This window comes from Lissotriton vulgaris, chromosome 10, assembly GCF_964263255.1.
Source record: "Lissotriton vulgaris chromosome 10, aLisVul1.2, whole genome shotgun sequence".
Classification (NCBI taxonomy): Eukaryota; Metazoa; Chordata; class Amphibia; order Caudata; family Salamandridae; genus Lissotriton; species Lissotriton vulgaris.
In genome coordinates this window covers 32,839,687-32,864,474 of record NC_141698.1, presented here as the reverse complement: position 1 = coordinate 32,864,474, position 24,788 = coordinate 32,839,687, and the positions used below count along the sequence as shown (strand labels likewise).

General features: G+C 46.6%; 1 protein-coding gene across 2 annotated transcripts in view; it reads right to left on the bottom strand.

Annotated features, from left to right (window-relative positions):
* Positions 1 to 24,788, bottom strand: part of LOC147684426 (metabotropic glutamate receptor 6-like) — a 197,328-nt gene that overhangs the window by 5,818 nt on the left and 166,722 nt on the right. The window contains exon 9 of one of the 2 annotated variants that reach the window (XM_086940357.1): positions 20,763 to 21,021. In XM_086940357.1, the coding sequence (XP_086796483.1) occupies positions 20,770 to 21,021 (252 nt within the window). In that variant the 3' untranslated portion in view covers positions 20,763 to 20,769. The remainder of the gene's footprint in view (positions 1 to 20,762; positions 21,022 to 24,788) is intronic. The other variant, XM_086940356.1, reaches the window with a different exon arrangement.

Below are 24,788 nucleotides of genomic sequence, written 5' to 3'. Positions count from 1 at the left end.
ACCAAAAAACATTTGTACATGGTTTTGAGACTCGCTATTTTGGAAGGGAGTGCCCCTTCCAAATAGCTAGTTGCAAAACCTATTTAGCGAGTCACAAACAAATTGCGACTCACAAAATAGGCAATGTACATGGCTCAATAGGTTTTTGCATGCGCAAACGGGTTCGCGAACCCGTTCGCGCATATAAAAACGGATCGTACATCTGGCCCTTAGTATTTTATATTGGAGTAATAGCCCCTCTGTCACATGTATTCCATTTGGTTCATAGTACTTCTCATACCATTGTAGGATGTCTGAGCACTTTACATCACACACATATAGAGACATTGAATCATACATGTAAATCAGTGTGTATATAAAATGTTTAAAGAGTGCTTGGTCTGGAAAAGCTGAAACTCAGACCAAATACATCTTTTTAGCAGCATCAGGATAATGAATAACTGGAAAAAAACATAAGTTACTAACTGGTACCATGCAGTTTTCAAGCAGCTCTTTGATGACAGTTTATAGGTCCCTCTGCTAGATTACGATTGTCACTTATAACGTGCACAGTAACAAAAGAATCTCTGTGACAAAAGCAGTGACCACGAACCTAGGCACATAAAATACTGCTTTTTAAAATGCATGTTCCACATTCTTTGTAGTAGGCACATTAACCCTCTGCGCTACACTATTTAAGTCAAAGCTGCCACTGAACAAAACTCTCCTCACGCTCCAGCAGGTACATTAATCACTGGCATTATCTTGACACTTTTATTGTTACTGGAAAGCTGCTAATTATACAAGAAACTTTTCTGTGCTTTTAAGCTTTTAAAACTGTTGCCTACGGACCCCCTGGGAATGTGTCACGGACCCCTGGGGGTCCGCGGACCCCAGTTTGGGAAACACTGCCTTACGCCACATAAAAGTACCTACGCAGTAGGTATATCTTCACGATACGTATGGATGCCACTGACACCCCCCAAGCCCTCTGCAACAACCTTGCCATCTTCTTCCACCACAAGATCACAGACATCTATGACAGCTTCACAAAGCAGGATCAACCCACAACCACAACATCCAAACGCTTCAGATCCCAGCCGACCCTACTCAACTGGATAACCCTCACCACCAATGGCACCTTACTGATCATGAAGACCACCCACTCTAGAGCCCCCTCTGACTCTTGCCCCCACCACATCTTCAACCGAGCCTGCGCCGCCATCGACCCCAAACTCTGCCACACCATCAACTGCTCCATCGAACCCGCCACCTTCACTGAAGACTGGGAACACGCAGGGGTCAACCCTCTACTGGAAAAACCCTCTGCCGACCAGACAGACCACAAGAATTACAGACCCATCTCTCTGTTCCCCTTCCCAGCCAAAGTCATCGAGAAGTCCGTCAACGCCCAACTCACCAAATTCATCGAAACAAACCACATCTTGGACACCTCCCAATCAGGCTTCAGAAGCAACCACAGCACCAAGACTGCCCTCCTCGCCGCAACAGATGACAGAAGCAATCTTCTCTACTGAGGCAAAACCACAGCCGTCATTCTCCTGGACCTCTATGCTGCTTTTTACACTGTCTTCCACCACACCCTCTACGCAAGACTCTACAATGCCGACATCTGCAGCAAAGCCTCAGAGCAGATCCTCTCCTTCCTCACCGGCCAAACCCGGAGAGTCAGGTTCCCACTGTTCTCTTCTGAACCTACAGAGATCAGTCCTTCGGGGCTCCTCCTTGAGCTCCACCCTCTTCAACATCTACATGGTCCCGCTGGCAGACATTGTCAGAAACTATGGACTAAACATCGTCTCACGCCGAAGACACCCAGCTGATTCTTTCCTTCACCAACGAACCTACAGCCGTCAAGAGCAACTTACACTATGGAATGAAGGCAGTCACCACCTGGATGAAGCACAACTCAACTCCAACAAAACTGAAGTCCTCATCCTGGGAACCACCGCCTCTGCCTGGGACAACCCTTGGGGGCCCGCAGTGTTGATGCCCCCACCACACCTAACAGGAAAGTCAGGAGCCCTAAATGTACTACTCCTAAACTGAGAAAAATCCTAACTTTAAGACTTTCGGTATTCACAGAAGGCATTTAAGAGTCCTAAAGTTAGGACTCCTAACTTCTGTGAATACCAAAATGAGTAAGTGCCTTCTGTGAATACCAAAATGAGTAAGTGCCTTCTGTGATTACAAAAAATGAGTAAGTGCCTTCTGTGAATACCAAAATGAGTAAGTGCCTTCTGTGAATACCAAAATGAGTAAGTGCCTTCTGTGAATACAAAAAATGAGTAAGTGCCTTCTGTGATTACAAAAAATGAGTAAGTTCTGTGAATACCAAAATGAGTAAGTGCCTTCTGTGATTACAAAAAATGAGTAAGTGCCTTCTGTGATTACAAAAAATTAGTAGGTGCCTTCTGTGAATGCCAAAATGGTAGTAAGTTTAGGATTTTATCTTAAGTTAGTTCTGTGAATCGGGCCCTCAGATAGGTGCAGTGAGGGCACGTCTTGTCTCCATTTACCCCTTGCACCCTTCAGACACTGCTTGTTAACACAATGATTAGTGCTAAGCTAGACTAGATGCTGACAATCTATGTCGACTCCCAGAAGATCACATGACCCCCTCCTCAGGCTCAAAACTCTGGCAGATTGAAGGCTTCAAAAAGGTCTCGTAAGTGGACTCTGCTGGTATATAGCCAAGTCTACCGCTAGTTGATTTCATGATCCTCTGCCTTTTCTACAAATGGCTGCCATTTCAGCCCCTCGTACATCCCATATCGAAACCTATCCCACACATTCCGCAAAAGGTCCTTTCGACTGCCAAAAAGCACGGGTTCTCCACCCCCATATCCAGGCATTGGGGAGCGGTGACCAATGCTCCCTGGCCTTAGCACCTACACTCTGGTACCGAGTCAGCCTCCCTCTTTCACTCACATTCAGGAAGACCTTCTTCACAACACCTCTTCCCTAAAATGAAAATGAAATAAAAATAGGATTTGTGAAGGGCGCATTTACCCAAGGGTGTCAAGGCGCTGCCTCAGTGGTAGAAAGACTGAAGATCTAAGAGAGGCAAGAGATGACTTACTGGTTGAAAAGTCAGGCTTTAAGGGCCTTTCTGAATATCAGGAGATCTTTCTTGCTCTTTAGTTCCAAGGAGAGAGTGTTCCATAGTCTGGCGGTGCCCGTCAGAAAGCTTCCAACCCCCCCCCCAGCGGGCTTTTTTAGATTTAGCATGCTTGGGAATGCCCAGCACGAGGCTGGCCACGGCGTTTTGAAGAATCTGCAATTTGGTGAGCGATTTTTTCTGAATGTTGAGAAAAAGTGCATTGCAATAGTCAGTATTGGACATTCCAAGGGCTGCAGGTGTTTTTTTGCAGGCCCGGAGGCATAAAAGGGAAGATTTTTGCTTAAGAGTTTAAGAACATGGAAAGTGGCCAATGTCAAAGTATGAATGTGGCCCTCAAAAGAGAGATTTTTATCAAAGGTAATGCCTAGATTTCTGACTTTGGAAACAGGTATAGGTTAAAGGCCTGGTTCCAGTGGCCACCAGGTTTGGGACCAAAAAGAAGTGTTTTTCCCAAAAAGTAAGACCTCCGTCTTACTGGAGTTGAGCTTTAAACAGTTCGAGGCCATCCATTTCTCAACTTAGAACCAGATAATCTGTTTCCTCAGGATCACTGGCTATGGTTACAACGATTGAGTGTCGTCGGCATACGATACGACTGAGAAGCCAAAGGATTTAATAAGATTGGCAAGGGGAGTAACATAAATGTTAAAAAGAGTAGGGATCAAAGAAGAGCCCTGTGGGATGCCACAAAGGAGTGAAAAATAGATTAAATAAAATCTTCAAGAGCTACAAATTGTTCTTGGTATGCGAGAAAAGACTTGATCAGGGCGAGTACTAAGTCCCTAACTCCAAAGGCAGCTAGTCGGCCTAGAAGAATTTTGTGGTTGACAGTGTCGAAGGCTGTGTACAGGTCTAATAAAATTAGTGCAACACTGCCTCCTGTGTCTGAGGTCTGCCTCATTTGCTCTGAAGCTGTGATAAGAGCAAGTTCCATGCTGTTGTGCCTCCTGAAGCCGAACCGGGTAGAATTGGGTGTCCATGATTCTCGATGTAAGAAGTTCTGCGTTCATGGCTTTTTCCATGATTTTCACTGGAAGTGGAACTCTTGAGATTGGCCTTTAGTTGTTAGCTTCTGCATTGTTCGGGTTAGATTTTTTCAGGAGAGGGAAAACAGAGGCACATTTCCAATTAGTGGGGAAATAGCCTGTACAGATTACCGGATGGAAAATAGTGGTCAGATGTTCTGAAATAGTTTTGGGTACTAAGTACGCTATTTTGGGAGGACAGGGGTCAAGGGTGGAACCCGATTTTGTGGAGATGAGCATCTTCTGCACTTGTTCTTAAGAAAGAGGTGAAAAAGATAGAACAAGCTTGGATCCTGTCTGGTTGCATTAAAGGTGTTTAGAGAGTTTTTTCATTGTTTCGAAAAGTTTTTTAGAGAATTTTTCGATGCTTCAATTTTGTTAGTGAAGAAGATAGTTTTTTCTTTGTTGATAGGATCTTTATAGGTAGCCAGCAAGCATTTGTATAATTCTCTTTCGGTGTGGGCATAATTGAGCCTCCATTTTCTTCAAAGTCTCCGGCAGGTCTGCTTCTGGAGTCTGAGGTTGTCAAAGAACCAAGGCTCAGACAGAGAGTTTCTATGGTTTTGTCACTTTTTGACTGGGTCGATATCATTAGGAGATGAGTCAAACCATTGGTGGTAAGAATCTGCCGCTTTATCTAGATCCTGGTAGCAGCGTGGAGGGTTTAGTGCTAAAGATGCTCTAAAAGAGTCCGCTGAAATGGTATGCCATAGGCGGGAGGATTTGCTACTCTTAGGTGGACAGTGGTGGAGATATTACGATCAATAGTAAGCGGGAACACAACTGCAGAGTGGTCGGACCATACACGAGGGAGAAGCGAAGTATCTGAATGTCAGGTTTTGCCTTACCGCGCCTGCCTAAACTTTAACGGACTACAACTTCCATGAGCCTTTGCTGCAGGAAGTACAAGGTTGGAAGAGCGAGAGAGGGTGTTTCGCGTAATTTTGAGTCCTTCAATTGTGGTTACTAGAGAAGCGCTGGCTGCCGTCAGCGTCGCGCTGCTGAACGCGGGGGAGATTCCTCGGCTTCCGAAACACCCACTCAACCGAGAGGTATTGTTGGTTACTGAAGATCCGCTGGGAGCCGTAGCTCGCGGTTTGGTAACTCTTGTTTTGTGTATATACTCCGACCGTACCAAGGGAGAAGCATCGGTTGATGCGTGATTACTTTTGGGGCATTGCTGTAAGTCCCGCGGAACAAAGCGGCAGGTCGCTGTTTGTTGCCGTATATTTATTATTTGCACCAAAGGCACTTTTGGGGAAAACAAGAGCAGCGGAGACATTTTGATCTGAGTGGTAACAGAGAGTTATCTCGAAACTTGAATTAAGAGTGCAAAGAAAACCGGGGAATGAACTATGTACTGAACTAAGTGAAGTAACTTACAGATTACATAAGGGTCTAGACAAAGTCCTATTCCTCATTATATGGTGTGTATTGGTAGAGGTGTTGAGACAATGAGGAATCACGTATGTGTATGACATGGTTAACCAGTGTGTTCTTGGTTACAGGAAACAGGACTAGATCTATCTTGTATTGGTTGGAGGAAATAGTACAGCTTTATAAGGTATTCCAGTTCTAGTGAAAATTCTTGAGAGTAGTCTTGATTCTTGTATAATGTATATAATGGTTTATGCTCTGTCATTTCAGATCCCTTGTCCATGCTGACCCTTTCCCTTCCCCGGTCTTTTCTCTGTTATTATCCCTCGCCTGATGGTTCGAACCCCCTGTGAGTACATTCAGGGTGTTGGTAACATCGGGAGGTGGACCCCTTTGTTCATCATTTGAATCCTGCGAGACGGGCCCTGACACTGAAGGTCTGGTTTGTCTGAAAAAATTCTGTCTAAGCGATGACCAGCAGAGAGGGTGGCACCTTTGACTCGTTGAACTAGACCCTAGACCCTTACCGGCCAGTGTGTCTATCAGCTGGGTAGTGTCTTTATTAGAACATTTTTGAGATGTTATTGAAATCTCCTAGAATGGCAAAGACAGGTGAACTAACTGTCCTGTCAAGAAGTTGCCAGAACTTGTGGATGAAGACGCCCTTAGGTCCCGGGGGGTCAGTAGACAAGTCAACCATTAAAGGAGTGATGGTTTACTGCTACCATTTTAAAAGATAATGCCTCCAATTCTAACAAGCTGTTTAGGCCTATGAATGAGCCTTTAAAATGATTTAGATGGATAACCGCGAGGCCGCTGCCTCTTTTCTCTGTGCGGTCAGCCTGAAGATCGAAAAGCCTATAGGGACAGCCATAATAAGTTCTGGGCCAGAGGCTGCGTCTGCCCAGGATTCTGTTATAACCGCGATATCTAACGCTTGAGTTTGTACAAAGTCTGCCAACTCAAGTGAGTGTTTCATGAGTGAGCGCGCATTAATCAGTGGACAGCAGACATTCTCAGCTGCGTGACTAGGTTTAGCGGCAGGAGATTCGAAAGCAGTCAAAACTCTGATGGGCAGATTGGATAGGAAAGTTTGCAGGTAAGACATGAAAGGATGGTATTAAGTAGGCATAAAGAGGGGCCGTAACAGCACTTTAGCTCTGGAGCTTAAGCTGAGCAGCAGATCTTTAGAGCTGCATAGCCTGGGACGTGGCTGTGGAGGGGGAACGGCATAGTGGCTGACACTGAGCGTGGTCAGAGCGCGGATGGGTGCAGACGGGCTTGCTTTAGGCGCGCCAGTGCTGTCCCCGCTGCGAGCAGACGCACTGCCACGTTCAGTTTCAGGCTTCCGGCTGGGTGCGTGTCTAGGGGCGTGCTATGGTTACGGCGCGCTAAAAACAGGTGAGGGGGTACAAAAACAAACTCGATCCAGCAACCCCGAGTGATCTGCTGCAAGCTCCCTTGCAAACAGCCACCTACTGGCAAAAAATAACACAAGTTAAAAGAACAAGGGTAAGCAGAAAACATAATAGAACAAGATTTGAGTTTGAAGCCTTTAAAAGATGGCGCTGCTAAAGCGCTGTGGGAGCCAGGCACCTCCCAAACTGCACTATACGTGCGTACAAGGAAATTAATCGATACACAAGACCCGTCTTCAGCATTGAGGCTGCGCGGGTGCGCTGCCACGTTCAATTTCAGGGCCGGCCTCTGGCTGGGGGGTGTCTAGGGTCACAGAGCACTAAAAACAGGTGAAGGGGTAAAATTAAAAACAAACTGTAAAATTAAAAACTATCTGTATCCTCGTCTGTTTTGAAATGTGCCTAGAGGCAACCAGGTTTTCAGAGTATTAACTATAAATTATTAAAATACATTAATAATTCTACTAAATTATCTCTTGAATAATGTATGCACGTCTTGATGAGTAGTACACATTTTATCAGCCTCCTGAGGATGGAGGGCAGAGTCGTCCCTGCTCAGGTTTGAACCTGTGAACTACACTGATACCAAAAAGGGTTCTCAACTCACTGAATTTTCTTAACTTTTCAGGGAATTACCACTGCCTGCTCCCTTCCCTCACCCAGTACCTCTCAAAAGGAATATCAGACATATGCAGTGTTTCTACTTAAGACAAATGTCCTGAATGATAGATTGAGCAGGCCCTAGGACTCCGCTCCTGTACCTGCCCGCCAGGCACCCAGTTTACCAAGAATGGCACAGAGGGGTTGCCATCTGTCTGATTTCACGCTTATTTGGAAAGTGCCATCCTCTTGGTATCACCTTCACCCTCAAAATAATCAAAATGTCTCCGCTAGATTTCAACTAGCACCTTATAAGAAGTGCTGAGACTGGTGCAGCCAATCAGAATGGTTAGAATGCAGGCCTTACCTACTGCTCCTTGCCTTCCTTCCATGCTTAGGAACATTGCAACACAAGGACGTGAAACTCTTACAGACAGCTGAACGCTTAATCCGCCGCGGTTTCTTGAAATCGAGCAGGCGGGCGTCCTAGTCTTTTATTGCACATATGCTGTCAGGCGTTAACAGTTGTTATTTGCCCGTATGTTCCATTGCATTTGACTCAGAACCATGGTTGCAGAGGGAAGAATTTAAGCAAACAGCGCCCTTGGCAGAGTGCATTAACCTCTGTCAACACGAAGACACTTTGTCGCATAATTAGATCACTTTATCTGAAAATGGCTCTCACCTTCCATCGACTTCAGTCGACCACCCCCTCCGCAGACAGTTCACCTCAAGCAGTCTGGAGCCTTCAAAGGCTGGGGGGGGGGGGGTATTCGGCAGGGTGAACACCTAATACCACCTTTGTGAGAGTGCAGCTCTCTTTTGTGTGTCTCAGAGCAGAGGGGACACAGCTGAGTTCAGAAACTCCCCCCTCCTTCTCACCCCTCTTTTCTTTCCTGAGTACCATACTCTCCTACTCTCCTGGTATCTGCCCATCACTGCTGCCTCTCCTTCTCCTGATCCCTTGGTGTCTTTCTCTTTCTCTGCTTCCATCTGCTTGTCTTTGCTGTCCTGCTTTCCTTCCTCCTTTTCATTCTTACCACCCTTCTCCTGCACCTCGCGTGCCTTTGTACAGCTTATGTTCCCTTTCCTCTCTTCCTAATGTCTCCACTTTCCTTCCTCTGATCCTCCTCTTCTTTATCTCTCATTTTATCCTGCACAGCCATCCCCTCTCCCCACTGACATATCATCTACTTCTCTATTTTATCTATTACTCCCCTCCTTCCTCTGCTGTCTAATTCCTATTTCTCTTCCTCCTTCATCTCCTCTCCATATAGTGATCTTACCCCACACTCCCTCTTCCTCTTTATCTCCTGGAATCTTACTTCCCTGATCTATTTTTGCGCCATTAGCGGCTGTTCCATTCGCATTTCCCATCTCCGCTCCCTCTTGGTGCGTGTCTTCCTATTTCTGTTTCCACCTTTCTCTTACTCTCTTCATGTGTACCCATCCTCTTCCCCCTGCCTCTCCTGGCATCTGATTCTTGCCTCTCTCATCTTCTCTCTAGTCCCATTCTCCCCCGGTGCCCATTATGATCTTGTTTCTTCTCCGGCGCTCCTTTTTCCTCCCTGGTGCCCATGTTCTCCGGCTCTCCTCTGAAAGCGGCTTTTGTTCCTTTTCTTCGCCTCTTGCCCTGCGCGCGCTCCAGTGAATATTGCTCACACAGCCGTGCGCCGCCTGCGCTTCCAGACACACTTTCCATCTGTTTGAGGTTGGGCCTTTGGCCGTCCTTGCCTCTTTTGTAGGCTATTAATAAGACAGAAGGGCCTGGGATGTTGTCAAAGCACACATCAGTGGCTGTGTACTGATATCTCCCACAATGGTTAGGGGCTTGGCTGGGCACTGGAACTGGGTCATACAGCTTGTGCCAGTTAGATACAAGCTCTTGAGTGCTGGGTACAAACGGGGTCATGCATTTTCAGATCCTGGCCCCTACAGAATTGCGCAAGGAGATGTGGAGCGTAGACACGAAAAGGAGACATCACTGTCCACCATGTTTCTAGCTGAACTCTGCCATAAGCAGCACCAAGCCCCAGGCCTGGGCTTCGCTTTTGTCAAACCAGTAAAGGAATACTTGATTCCAGAGGGCTCCGATGAGTGAATGGAGGTAGCAGAATGCACCAGGGGTTGAACACACAACAGGTCTGATATATTATCAGTGGTGAGGGTGGGTGTGTGGTCTGGTTTCATTACAAAGGAAGGCACCCCCACTTCTTAGAATGCAGCCAGCATCTGTTGCACCACTGCGCTCTCTTGCCTCTCTTCCACTTGCTCGCGGAGGCGTGTGCAGTTGTCATGCCACATCCGTGTGAGGATTTCTAAAAACGACATGCATGTGTATCTGTGTGCCTGTGGTGCATTAGCAAACACACAACTGAAGACAAAAGACTGCTCTAGAGTTTGGAAGGAACGGAAAACCCTCCAGTTTCTGGAGAAGGCTCTATGGTGTAAAGTCCACCAGATGAATTTCTCCCACCATAGGACGGTGGATTCTACAACACAGTGAAATCAAAGCAGCAAGAAGCTGGCCAATGAGAGTTCCTTGGACCACAATGAGAGGAAGGCGCCTGGAATCTGAAAGCGCTACAGGGCCAACCAGTTCGTAGAAGTGTGCAGTACTAGCGCTGCTAACAGGAGGACTCAGCGCTCTGAAGTGGCCCCGGTGACATGCTCGGAAGCGCGTAAATAAACAAGTCGCCATATCACACAGTAGACAAAGAATTGTTGGGGCTGTATTAAATTTACACTGAATTTTAATACTGACATTCATCCTTCAGGCACTCACTTATTTGTCTAGAATCACACAGCGTGGTAGTTGGGGGAGCCATGATTGATACTCAGGTCTACCTGTAGTGGGCATCTATTTAAACTCTACTGTGGAGCAGACTTTCTGGGCATGCCAGCCTTCAACATCGATGTGTGTGTGTGTGTGTGTGTGTGTACAAGGCACCCCCACTGCTGGCGCTGTGCCCTGCTGTGACCCCGGGCCATTCTGGTCTAAATGGAGCTCAAGTTCCTAAATGAATGCATTCAGCTTTGTGAGAGTGGAGCCGCAGTGATGGAGGTTCAGGGGCTTGAGTGTGAAGGTTGCTGTGTCCCAGGGGTGCCTCACACTGCAGAGCCCTCTACGGTACATCAGGGTTAGACTGGGCAGTTCAAACAACAGAGATTACACCAGGGCTCATTTTGAAAACAAAGATTACAAAAACATATTTTTTTCAAATATAAGACTCCAAAAGCCACACCTTATAAAACATCTCTCTTCAAAAACTTTGACCAGGAATTAATTCCCGAATGAAGCCGGACTCAATTCCCAGCTGCTTCAGGCCTGGGGAAATTCACTCTTCCAACTCCTGACCTAGTCCAGATGCGGCGCGTGCTGGACATTGGGATTAGGGGCGAGCCTTATTTTAGTTTGGAAGGAGATTGTGTAAAGTCTATCTTTTGGAGTGTATATATTTTTTTAAGGTGCCTCTGCAGTCTTTGGTTTTGTGTAGTACCCTACACTATACACCTGCTCGTCATCACTGGGATGCCCCAAGGAGTGAACGTGGGCTTCTACACATGCACGTGTTATGTTATGTTATGTTATGTTATACAGTGTAGGTAGTAGAACGCAGCTCCCAAGTAGTAATGGGGGGATTTTCATATGTGTACTTCTTTTTGTCACGTGACCTGAAGCAACCAGAAGCCTACTCACAGCGCTTTAGAAAACTTCTTACCAAACAACATTCGAACAAATAAATACAGTTGGTGGGTCATAAGAACCTGATAATTTTAGCACTTTTTGAAAAACAGAACGCTTAACCTGTGAGTCGAAACAACTAAACCATGCAAATATTGATTTATTTAAGCATTTTGACTTTCTACTACCTAACTATTTTGATTAAAGACAGTTACTGTTGTTCTGCTGAGAATGCTAGTGAAAGCAAATTAGATGTAGAAAATGCCATTCTCATGACAGCCTCAGCCATAGAACATCTTTTAAGTGTCATTTCCCATTTGGAGCAGATACAAAATTGGACTTTGGTTTCTCCGGGCCCATACTTCAAAAACAAATCTTTTAGTAAAGTTGTTTTTTAAATTGCATGTCTGAAAATGCAACTTTTAGAAAGTTGCAATTTTTTTTACTTTGACCATTCTGTGCCTCTGCCTGTCTCTGAAAACACGTCTGGGTTAGGATGACAGCTGGGCTTTGTGCATCCTTTCTAGAAAGTCACACAATGGGAGCTGGGGTGAAACATTTGCATCCTAATGGCCCATCACCAGGCTGTTGGCCCTTATTGAAGTAGATTGGGAGGGAGGGGCTAACACTTGCACCTGAATAGGGCTGTGCCTGTCCCCCCACAAAGAGCTGCATACTCCCCTGTAGTGCGTCTGGTGCCAGGGAAGGAAGGGCAGGGAGCTTGTGACGTTCAAAGGCCTCTTTGATGTCTCTCCCTCCTAAAAAGCACATTTAGTTATAAGTACAGGACTCCTGACACCCCCAATTCAGTACACTTTTGGGACCCGAGGAGACCGCAAAGAAGAAGAGCTGTGCTGCCAGGAGGGACTAACACTTTGCAACTTGCTTTGTTGTGTTGGCCTGCTGATTGCTGTGCTGCCAGGAGAGACTGCCACTTTGCAACTTGCTCTGCTGTGTTGGCCTGCTGCCTGCTACCTCTTGCAGTGAGGGAGGAGTGAAACTGACCTCTACAACCTTTTTAACCCAAAAACTCCAAGGGCTTTTTGGCTTGCCACCTGTTGTCAAAGTCTCAGGGCTATCAAAGACTTTGCAGGCATCCACACATAAGTGGATGACCTTAAGGATGAGCGCTTTCAACTTTTCTGAATGGCTCATGCCCTGACCTGCAGGCGGGCCCTCCATCCCATGCTTGGTTGTCCCCAGGGCACGCACCTCAATTCTAGACTGTCAATCACCTGTGCGCTTAGCTTTCAAGTATGCTGCTCATAGCCACTTGTAGTGGAAGCCGGCATTGGCGGCAGCTCTTATTCAGAGTGGCTCTTCCGCCCTTGTGTTGCCGGAGCAACCAGAGGGACGCCTATGGCCGACGCATCAGCGAAGCGAGCATTGCGCATCAACAATCAATCAATCAGGGATTCGTGAAGTGCACTACTGACCCGTGAGGGCATACAGAGGACTACAGTTGTAGTCTGCCAGGAGGATGCCGCATCAAGTACCCTTTGGTTACCGGACTGCGCATGCCGGTCCCATGAGGCGAACGTCTGAGTTCAGGATCACCTGAAGAGCCCTGTGGTGATACAGGCCGTCACTGCTGCATGCCAGAAAGGAGGCGCTGTGATCCCCTGTAGCTGCACTGTGCTTTTGCAGGCAGCAGGAATTGAGCAACTCACGATTGCATGGGACCTAGTGAGGTCTCCCACGTGCACCTTGGGGTTGTGTCCCTTCTCGTCTATACCACACCCTTTTAGTGCCTTGTGGAGCTCTGTTTACACCCCGCTCCAGCATGAAGGGGGTCAACTGTTGATCCCTGATGGGGGTCACTGCATTCCCAAGAAACTTACCATCATTACTTGAATAGAAGTGCACATGTGCACTGACTGCATACAGGTTTTGTATGCATATATCTTGACCAATTCTTATTGGATTTTTGTCATTTTGGTCATATTTAAATCAAATAAAGATTCTCTAGTTTTCCAAACTGCAGTTGAGTCTTTTTGTGGTGTTTTCACTATGTTACTGTAATTAATGTGTTTCACAAATTCCTTACATTTTAAGTTAAGCCTGATTGCTCTGCACCAAGCTACCAGAGGATGAGCACAGGTTAATTTAGGTTGTGTACCTGACTTACCCTGACTATAGTGGTGGTCCCTACTTGGACAGGGTGCATACCTCTGCCAACTAGAGACCCCATTTCTAATCAACTGCAACCTGAGATACTCACAGAAATGAACTAGATGAGGGTAATCTGTCATCTACACACAACCACATGCCTCACAGCCATATACACAGACACACACACACACACACACATCACAGCCATATATATGCACACCCACACACCTCACAACCATACACGCACACACACACACCTCAAAGCACTATATATGCACACACACACACCGCACAGCAATATATATGCACACACACACCTCACAGCCATATACACGCTCACACACACCTCACAGCCATTTATACGCTGACATACCTCACAGAAGTATACACGCACACACACACACACACACCTCACAACCATATACACATGCACACACACCTCACAGCCCTATACACGCACACACATCTCACATCCCTATACACCCACACACCTCACAGCCATATGCACTCACACACACACTCCTCACAGCCATATATACAGGTTGTGTGAAGGAACAATGCATGCCTCAACAAAGCATGCCTGAACCATGCGGTCTTAACCACAGCCGCGTCTTTACCACGTATGCCTTTACCACGCAATTTTGTGGTAAAGACATGATTGGTAGAGGGACATGTGTGGTAAAGATCACACTACTGCCCCTATGCTCTGAGCCCTAAACTTCGGTCCTCCTGCACCCACCCCAGCCCTATAAACAACCGACTCCCTATCCTGATCTTTAAAACCAGTACCTCCTAGCCCCAAAAACTACTCCGACCCTAGCCCCCCTCCCTACGCCCTAAAACCATCCTCCACCCCTAAAACCTGCCCCCGCCCCAGCCCAACTGCCCCCTCCGCCTGAAAACTGCCCCTTACCTGTCCCCTGCCCTGAGACGTAAAACTCAGCCCCATAAAACCTACTCTGACCCCAGCCCACTCCCTAAGCCCTGAACCCAGCCTCTACCCCCTTAAACCTACCTCCACCTCCCCCTGCCCCAACCCAACTGCCCCCTCTGCCTGAAAACTGCCCCTTTTCTGCCCCCTGCCCTGAGCCATAAAACTCCCAACCCCCCAGCCCTGAAAACTACCCACTGCACCAGCCCTGAAAACTACCCGAAGCCATACAAACTACCCCCCCAAACCCCACTTACCTTACCTTGCGCCTTGTCCCAAACCTTCCTCTTCCTGCTTCCGCCAGCCAGCAACTAGACCGCGCATACGCCTTAACCACGTATATGCCTGGTTGAGGCATATGCATGGTTAAAGCATGCGTGATTACGCTTGCGATGTCAGAACACGCGTGGCTGAAGCCGCATTGTTCCAACTGTTCCCCATATATACATGCTCACATGCCTCACAGTCATATATACGCACACACACAAATCCAAAAACATTCATGCACGCGAATAAACACATACACACACAGACACAAACACCTCTGAGTACACTTCCTATTTTACAGTCTCTTTTTAGCTTTTCCTGGTAAAGCTGCAAACTAACCCTATCAGGAAATGAGCAGGTGAGGAAGCAGTGAAGCAGAAGTCCTCCCAACCAGATGCTGCAAGCAGCTGCCTGACAGAACCAAAGTGGAGGATTCATCTGATAGTCTTTTTGTGCCAGGAAATGAAGATACTTGAACAAAAAAAGAGCGGTCGGCGCAAAAGCATCACCCCGGCCGCACTATTGGGGGTGGGCCGCACTATTGGGGGTGGATGGGGTGATGTCCTTTTTCACTGTCCGTCACTGCCAGGAAAACCCGACTGTGGACTGAGCTGTCTGCCTACTACTTAAGAGCAAAGACAGAAGTGAAGACTAGGCAGAAAGCAGCCTCTTATACCAGGAAGAGAAATACCTCAGACTGTCTTTTTTCTCAGGACAACAAAAAGATTAAATGGAATGGATCTAAGGCAGTGATCACTGCCTGAGATAAATGGAACAGTTTAAAAAAAGTTGAACTGTACCTTTTGAGGCAAAGATGTCGATGAGCACAGTGCTAAATGGTTTTGTGTGATACAGCATGAATCCCCTGATAATGGACGAAAAGTTGGTGTCAACGGGGCGTGGACTCATCATCCACCCCGAAGAGCCAACACAACTCCCCACCTACCAAGGAGATGCAGAGTTGCTCGACCTGGTGTGTGTGGAATATTAAAAAGCCAAATGAAACCAGGTGCAAATGATGGGCAAAACTTCGAGGTCGCCATTGGGCCTTATTTTTCAGAGGTTAGTATTAGTGACTATCTCAAAAAGTGCACGCTACGCGATTTACTCGTGGGCAGTCACTTGTAGTCAATGGTGCCACTCAAAATTCAAAAGTGAATCAGTGTCATACTCCTGGTGTGGGTGAGTGATCCTTTTGAGTGTGGTACAGAGAGGTATTCAGTTGTTACTAATATTACAGGATGTGTATTATCTCAATATAATTGGCCGCTTGTCTCCAGAAAGGCCCTCATTTTGGTCTGGGCGGTGAGTTTTCTGCACTCCGTGCTCCGTGGAGCTCGCAGAGTGCAGAAAACTCTGCTTCGCGTAGTGCAGCTGAGTTTTCTCCCCGCTTGCACTTGAGAACAGTAAGTTTGCGAGCACAAGCTGGCGCTCAGGTAGGATTTCCACACGGGTGGCAGGAAGACCAGCGGAAACATCAGTTCGCACTACACTCCGCTACTTGCAGAACTTCGCACAGTTTTTTGTAACTTCGTGGAGTTCCGCGTAGCAAAACTCCGCGAACTACACCCAAACGTACCCTCGTTCCCAGAGGGCTAGTGAACCCGATTGGGGTGCAAACACGAATTTGTACCAGAATCGGGATTAGAAGTATATTTGTACATTTTACCAGATCATTGTGGGATTTGTGCTGGAAAAAAGGATAAAAGCACCTGAGATATCCCCACTTTATCCCCCACCCCCTTCTCCCACCAGTAATATTGCACCAGGTAACTACTGTGCACCGTGGTAAAGGTAGTTACTGGGTACTGTATTACTGCCCCAAATATCGTCACTAGTATTAAGGCCCCAAGAAAAGAGAGATATTTGTATCCAGGGAAGGTTCGAACATAGTATTAGACCCCTAAGAGTATCTTTGGTAAACTGAATGGCCAAAAGTACACAAAATGTTGCAGGTTTGAGTTGATGGTTTGACAAAAGCTTGGAGGTTGGCCAATATTTTTAAATAAACTTATTTACACATGTTTGTAAAGAGGGAGCCTGGCCTCTTGGGCGGTGGAGCTCTAGAGAGTGTCAGTAGACCACCAGAAGAATGTGCACCTACTATTGTGTACAAAGTTCATGGTGCCCCAGGGGGACAAGAAAATAGGGTACAATGTGTTATACACATTGCAGCACAGCAATCTATGTACTTAACAGTGGATATATGTGTATTTTAACAGTGTATATGTGTATGTGCGTGTGTGTTAAGAGAGTGTGTGTGTCTTAACAGTGTGTGTGTGTGTGTGTGCGTGTGGCTGACAGGGAGGGTAACAGCAGAAAAACGCCCCCCCCATTCTCCCACCTTCCTCATGTCTCTTGTGACAGCAGAATACATCACTGGCTGTGCATAAGTTCAACACACACATACGCAGCACAGGCCACAAAAGTGCACAAGTCCCTCGAACACAGAAAAGCGACAGAATGGATAAAATGGGTCCAGTCTCACACACACAGAGCAAGCTTCACACAGACATGGCATAGACAGCAGCAAGCAAGCTTCCCTCACACTACAAGGGTACAACAAGGACAACAGCACTGCAACCTTTACTCATAAACACACAATCTATATAAGATGGGGGGAGCAGATGTACAAGCCTCCGTCACACACAGAGCACAGGCAGAAACAGGCAGCAGCAGTGCAAGCTTCCATCACACACGTGTAGCTAAGGTTGCAGGCTTATCATGCACAGATCACAGTGCCAACTTCATTCACATACACGCATGCACTCACACCAAGGACAGACTGGGAACTGAAACCAGCCCTGGCAATCAGCTTGACCGCCCCCAAGGGGGGGGGGGGGGGGGGGGGGTGCGAGTGGGAAGCACCACTCCCGTTGTTACAGGCGGCCGATATTGCAACACTGTTACAAAACCGGCCCCCACACTCCTCCCCCACTGGGGAAATGCCCGGTGCCCTCTACGGCCAGTGACGCTCGTGCACGCGCACACAAACACACACATTTAACAAGCATCAACAATGTATGTGCCCACTCATACTGGGTCACTCGAGGAAGCAAGGCCCACACGTGACACAACGCAGCAAGACAACTTGCTGCGTTGTATCAAATGACGAGAGCAGGTATGCGTCATATCTACAAAGATAGGAACGATTCCTGCTCTCTCGTGTTTGTAAAAAAAGCTCTCTCCCTGCGCTTGCGTGCACAGTTCAGCCTGGAGCAAATATATGCACCTGTGCCCCATAGTGAAAGGTGCCTGCGTATCAAGCAGGATGTTTTTTGTGTCCGAAGGGACGCCTTTCTGCACAAAAACAATCCTCAGAGTCATTTTCCTCTTTCTATGTGTGCTGCAGAATGCCGCACATCTGAGAGAGGAAATAACGAGGGGAAATACAAATATTTCTCCTCGTACCACCTCTGTTGGTAAGGCGCACCATTTTGGTGCAATTCCAAGTTTACTCTCTTAGTAAATCTGGAAATGTGCCAAAATCCATCCTTGGAAAGTCTTCCCAACTCAGAGTAACGCAGGACAGCGACTTGTGCTGCCTTGTGTTACTCTAGACTTACTAACCACGCCACATTGGTCTAAGATGGCCGGATTGAGGCCAGAATTAGGATGTCAACGCACAAAATTCTTTGGAGCTCTGCATCTAAATTAGGCCTGGGCGGTAAATTCTTTTCCACTCGTGGAATTTGGGTTATTTCGCGTTCCGCGGAGAACTCGGAATTGCCCAAAATTTAGTGATCGCTGCTTTGTGCAATTTTTTGCTTGTTCGCGCTTTCAAAATGCGTGTATGCAAGATTTTTCCCCCCGAGCACGCAAACAGCGTTCGCAAACAGGAAAAAATCATTGTGAACTGACGAAACAAGCATTTCCGCGTGTTTGCGGAACTCTGCGTGCTAGCGGAATTTGTTTACCGTTTCGCGGAAATTTGTGTAGCGCGACTATGCAAATTCCGCCCACCCCTAATCTAAATGGAGGTCGAGTATCTGAGACCGGTTTTGGAATCCGGTATACACTGTGATCTGAGCTTTCTGCAGCTTCTTTACAGAAACCACATATTATCTCCAAAAAGAGCAGTTTTTTCCTCAGAATCGGCACATATAGTGGATTGGGCATTAGAAATCAGGAGGAACTGCAGACACAAATCAAACCACAGTTCTATTTTTCGAAACACACGAGAACCAGGCAGCGGCATGTACATTCAATAAATCTATTTTATTTTAAAGATTCCTTGAATGGTAAATATTATTGTGCCCCACTGTTAGAATTGTATGAAATACCATCCAGGCCAACTTGCAGACTATAAGTGAGAAATGTAAATCATCCTTTGTGCAAAAAGAGCATCTAGTCATAACAACTATTTTGGTCTCTGACATTAATACAGGAAGAAGACAGCAGTAATTTGATAATTGCATGCTTAACCAAACATGCCCCTTTGTGACAGCCCTTCATAATTCATAGGGGTTGGAAGGGTCTGCATTTATGCACAATGAATTAATTCGAATGAATCCTATTAAACAGGCAGGTGTGCTGGATGAGGTGAGGTGGTGAGTCAATGCGTTTCAGCCAGGTGACTTAGATGGTCTTCTTCAGGGTGCAAGGAGGATCTAGTATGCAAGACTTTATATGTGGTATCAGTGTTAATGAAGGTGCCAAAGAACGAATGTCAAAGTGAGAATTTGCACTAATTTTGCTCAACAGGCTAGAAAGAATCCATGTGGAAAAGAGCTATGAAAAGCAAACAGTCTTTCCAGGAGGAAGAATAGAGAAATAATTAAAGATGCATGCAAACATTCCGTAACAGCTGTTTTCGTCCTGTACTAAGGCTATGGACCGAGATAAACTTTTATGATTAAATGATCTCTTTAGACAAATGTTGATTTAGGTTTATTAGTCATTGTCATCAAGCTTCTCTTGATGGTATTGAATACATTTCTTTTTTGTGAGATCAACGTATAATAAATGAACGTGTTGAAATCTGCGGAGATTTATGTTTGTGAGCCACATAAAACTCTTCCTATATACCACATAAGTGTATGCATAGGTGCTCCTAAGTCAATGTAAGTAGCACAGAAACTAACATCCCAATAGGGTTGTTTCTGGTCCTCCCTGCCACAGTCATATTTTAATTATCTTCTTTGCATGGACCTCCCCTTAGTATACATATGGAGACTTAGGCAGCAGAGTGTTGTAGTAATAAGTGTGTAGGCACAGGCTGAGAAGCTCTCTGTTTCACATCTCAGTGGCAATTCAAGTCTGGAGCAGGACAATATTGTTGTTGCAGATTGTTCAGTTGAGCTCCAGTGTATTAAATCATTGTGTCTAAGATCACTCAAAGAGTCAGTTTCAGAGGCATGACAAGCAGACATTGGGCTGCACATTCTTTGTTTCTAGGGTCATGTTTTGAGTATTAAAGGAAAGTGGTCAATGACAATGGTGGATAAGTCAAGAGACAGGTATCTCATCCAATGTGTCTAAGACACAAGGGAGTCAGTTTCAGAGGAATATGCCTGACTTAGATTCAAGAACACACTCCTTCTGGGATGGTGATCTTGGTGTTAGGGCCGCTGTCAGAAGAAGGAGAATACTGTTCCCATAAACGGGTATGCTGACATATGGCTACATCGAGCTCTGTGTCTAAGGTCACACTGGGAGGCAGCATCAGAGGCAGGACAGTGGTGGTATGGGCACAGACGGATAACTTGAGTTTTAGGAGACGGTGGTGTTCTAGATCCTAGGTCGTACCAGGACATACCGGCCAACAGTCGAAATCGAGGAACATTGGAATAAATGTTGAATTTGTCACTCTCAAATTATTTCAATGAATTATGGAATTGTGTTAGGGGACAGAATGATTAAAGATAATTTTAAAAAAATGTGCAAAAGATAACTTCAGCCAAAATGTAGGTATGATTCTTTCAAACAGAAAGAGTTGGCAGGTTTGTACTGGGGACCAAAGGCAGGAGTGGAACCGCCCAGGCTGTTGATCCAACCAAAAGACCGGTCGAGACCCTGAGGAAGTCCCACAGGAGATGTATCTATGAGGAAATCTATCTGCTGAGCTACAGGATGGGTGTCCAGCAGGAGGAGTGGAACTATGCTGGACCGAGGATACTTACAGGCAGGTGCAGGACAAAGGACGAGGAGAAGGTTCTGTTTCCGGAGAGGATGGAAGGACGGCCAGACGAGGAGGAAGAAGAAAAAGAAAGTCGATACATACTTAGCCATTACTTACTGTCCACCTTCTTCTCATCGGGGGCGCTCTTGGTCTCTCCGTTCTGCCGATCGCTGTGCTTCTGCGACAGCCGCGTGGACATGGTGGCTGCCGTGGCCACGGCTTTGAAGCTGCGCTTGCGCTTCTGCACGTTCTGCTCAGGGTGGAACACGATGATGTAGACCTTCGGCACGTAGAGCATGCCCAGAGAGACCGAGGCGCTCAGGCTCATGGACACCGTGAGCGTGGTGGTCTGGATGTAGATCTGCGGCCATCGTGGCAAAGAAGGGAAAAAGGACCATTGTTAGTTTATGTTAATGAGGAACTCACCTACCATTGTTGTAAGGTCAGCTTATGTTTATAAACAGTAACAGTAAACTATTGCTAGAGATAGCTATCAAACAGTGTCATGTAGTAGCTATCACATAGTTCCCCATGCAGTAGGGCATTGATACTACACCATTAAGAACTGGTAGTAGACTCCTTGTGCTGCTTTTAAGTGAATGACAAACTCTTGATAGAGTAAAATGATCCCTTTAGGCATGAACATGTATTTGCACGAGTCCATCTAGAAAGAACAATAGAACCAACAGCATTTCAATGACACCTGTCACATTCCACTCCCCCGAGCCTTGTTGAGTTGGATGTAAACTTCTTTTATTGATCGCTGATTTTATGTGATTATTTGCATTTTCATACCCAGTTGACAGGAGAAATCCTTTCTCTTCTAAAAGAATTGACTATAGTCCCCTTTTGCCACTAGCTGAATTGGCCATTGACTAACTTTATCCCCTAATAAATTGGCGGCAGAACACCCTTATTTACTATAGGATTAAGTATATGTTTTCTTTATTCCGTAATGATTTGTTAGCTCTATCTTCTTTATTTTCTAATGAATTGCATTATGCTCTCTTCACCCCTGTGAAAAAGTCATTTTTTCGGCCCTGTTCACCCCCATTTTTTGACTGATACTAGTGGAAACTGACTCCGACTGTGCCCTGGGCTCTGCATCCCAGCCCCAGGGTCAGTGCTCTGATCAACAAGGTATACGGTGATTAGGTATAATTACAATTTAGGCAATTGATCTTGTATGTCCCTACTATATAATAGGTCAGGGAGGTTTGGAGGCCCAGTAGATTTCCTGCACTGGAGTGTACACTGCTGTGTTGCCTGTTGTGCTTTTTAAAGACAGCCTTGCTTTGCAGTATTTAAAAGTAAATTACATGCACATTCGACTTTGGTGGTACACGTACTACCAAAGTGGCATTCTCCCTTTTTTTTACAGCTAAGAGATATCCTCTAAGGGCCCCAGTGGTGAGGTGCCATGCAATTATAAGCCGGGAAATTATAAAAGATGTTTTATACGCTTTGGTGAGGAAAAAACTGCCACCTCCGTTTTTCCCTTATTGTAGACATTTGAAAAGTTATTTAATTATAACTATTGCTAGGGAGGGACTAAAAATATCATTCAAAGACTTAAAAGATTGACTATGATAAATCTAATGAGTTGCTACTGTTGAATTTATCATGACAAGTACAGAAAAAAAGGTATACAACTTTCTTTTATGTGAGCCAAATTTCAGCCTTCTAGCACCCATTCCTGATTGGTCAGCCTAAACAGTCTTAGCCAGGCTGCTTTGATGAAGTGATAAGTGGCCGTATAGAGCAGAGGTGTCCTGATGAGGAAGGCTCTGAAGCTGCACAGAACAGGCCAGGTCGGGGGCTAGGTAAATCAAACTGGGGTTCAAAGAGAGCAGGACAGTAAGGAATGCCAGCCAGGCCTACCCCCTCTTCCGGTAACCCAAACCAGACGTCAGGCCCGGGAATGGAATGTGCAGGAGGTGGATTGTTAATGGAAATGAGCCACACTAGTAAGCTGGTTTAGCCAGCTCTTACTCCAAAGGAAAGAAGATCCACAGCGTCAGTCCCAGACAGCTGGAAGTTGGCTATTGTAACACCCCTGTTGAAAAAGGCTTCTCTGGACCCTCTCTGCTCGGCTAATTACAGGCCAATTTCGCTACTACCATTTGCGATAAAAATCCTCGAGAGATGGGTCACAAGAGCCTTATCCAACTTCCTAGAAACAAATCTATGTCTGGATACTGCACAATTTGGCTTCAGGCCAGCGCACGGCACCGAGACGGCCTTGGTCACCGTGTTGGATGATCTGCGAACGCGAGTCGACAAGGGCAAGTCTGCATTCTTGGTGCTACTTGACATGTCGGCCGCGTTCGACACGGTGGACCATGAAGTACTACTTGGCCGTCTTCGGAGTGCGGGAGTGTGCGGTCTGGCCCTAGACTGGCTCACGTCCTATTTGGATAACCGACAACAAGCCGTGGCACTACCACCTTTTCGATCAGCCACTAGGCGGGTGAAACAAGGAGTCCCTCAAGGATCGGCAATTAGCCCGATCCTATTTAATATATATCTCCGTCCCTTGATAGCACTGATAAAGTCATTCGGCATATCTGTTGTCAACTATGCCGATGACACTCAGTTGATCTTTTCATTTGAGGGATCAGAGACCATTTCAAGGGATGCCTTTCACCGTTGTATGGCAGCCACAGCAGCATGGCTGCGAGCCAATGCGTTGCAATTCAATGGGTCAAAAACGGAGGTACTCCACTGCTCCTTGGACCGAACTCCCCGTACACTACCGGCCGATTTTTGGCCAGTGTCCATCCCGGGCTCGGTGGAGGCGGCAGAGTCAGCTTGCAACCTGGGAGTTCTATTCGAACCCAATTTGCAGCTTGATGCCTCCATAAACAAAACGGCAGCAACATGTATGGGTTTGCTCCGTGCTCTACGGAAAATCTTGCCACTTCTCCCACGGGGCTCCAGAGCTGAGGTAGTGCGTAGTTCCATTCTCAGTAGGATTGACTACTGCAACGCACTACTTCTGGGTGCCCCGAAGACTCTGGTCCTAAAGCTCCAAAGGATACAGAATATGGCCGCTAAACTGGCCTTGTCTCGACCACGGTCCGCCTCTTCATCGGCAGCTTTGGCCGATTTGCACTGGCTCCCAGTCCAGCAGAGAATTGTGTTTAAGGCTCTCTGCCTTGTTTTTAGGGCCCTGCATGGACTGGGACCAATACCTCTTCAGACTCTCTTCCTCTGGTATCAGGCAGCCAGACCTTTAAGATCATCTTCGGCGTTCCTGGCAAAAGTCCCTAAAATCAATAGAACGAGAATGGGTGGTCGCGCTTTTAGTTTTGCGGCTGCCACGCTGTGGAACACTCTCCCCTTGACATTAAGGAGTTGCCCTGATCTGCTCACTTTTAAAAAGAGCCTTAAAACTTACTTGTTCCCCAGAGTAATGTAGCTTTTTAATAGATGCACGGTTAGGTCTCAGCGCCAGGATACCCTTTGGGTGACAGCTGCGCTCAATAAGCAATAAATACAATACAATACAATCTCCATCTTAAATTTCCAAGTGCAGTGCTTTGCGGGGCAAAACTATGCCACACTTTGGAGGATGCTGTCATGCTTTTGGGTGGAACCCGACACCTCATTGGGCAGGGGTGCCCCCCTGCTTGTCACCCGAGGTCATTGAATATATATGTGAGAGCTGCAAAGCAACTCCAACTCAAATGTGCTGCCTGAAATTACAGTAAGAAGGATTGCCCTGCTGGAGCCCTTGTCTCCTCCATACAGCATTACTCCCCGAAGGATGGCTCCTGTTGCACACTTGGAACTACAGCCCTGAGGACTTTGCCTTGCTTAAAAAAGGTTCAGGAGTGGACTTCCTGAAAGCAACAGATTCACAGAGCTTCCCTGCACCATCCTCCCCCAGAAGTCCCCGTCCTGGAGTGCCTCCAGTGGACTTTGGCCAGGTGCATTGTGGGAACTTCTAGACCCCTGGATATGTGTTTTAGACACGTTGAACCCTCAAGAGGAACTTCGGGAAGAAGTTCCAGAACATTGGAAAAGGTAGGAGGAATTTTGGGAAAAAGCTCCGTAAGTGTATCCACCCAACGTTGAGACTCAACCTTCAGCTGAGATCCGGCCTGGATTTCAGGTACGTCCCGC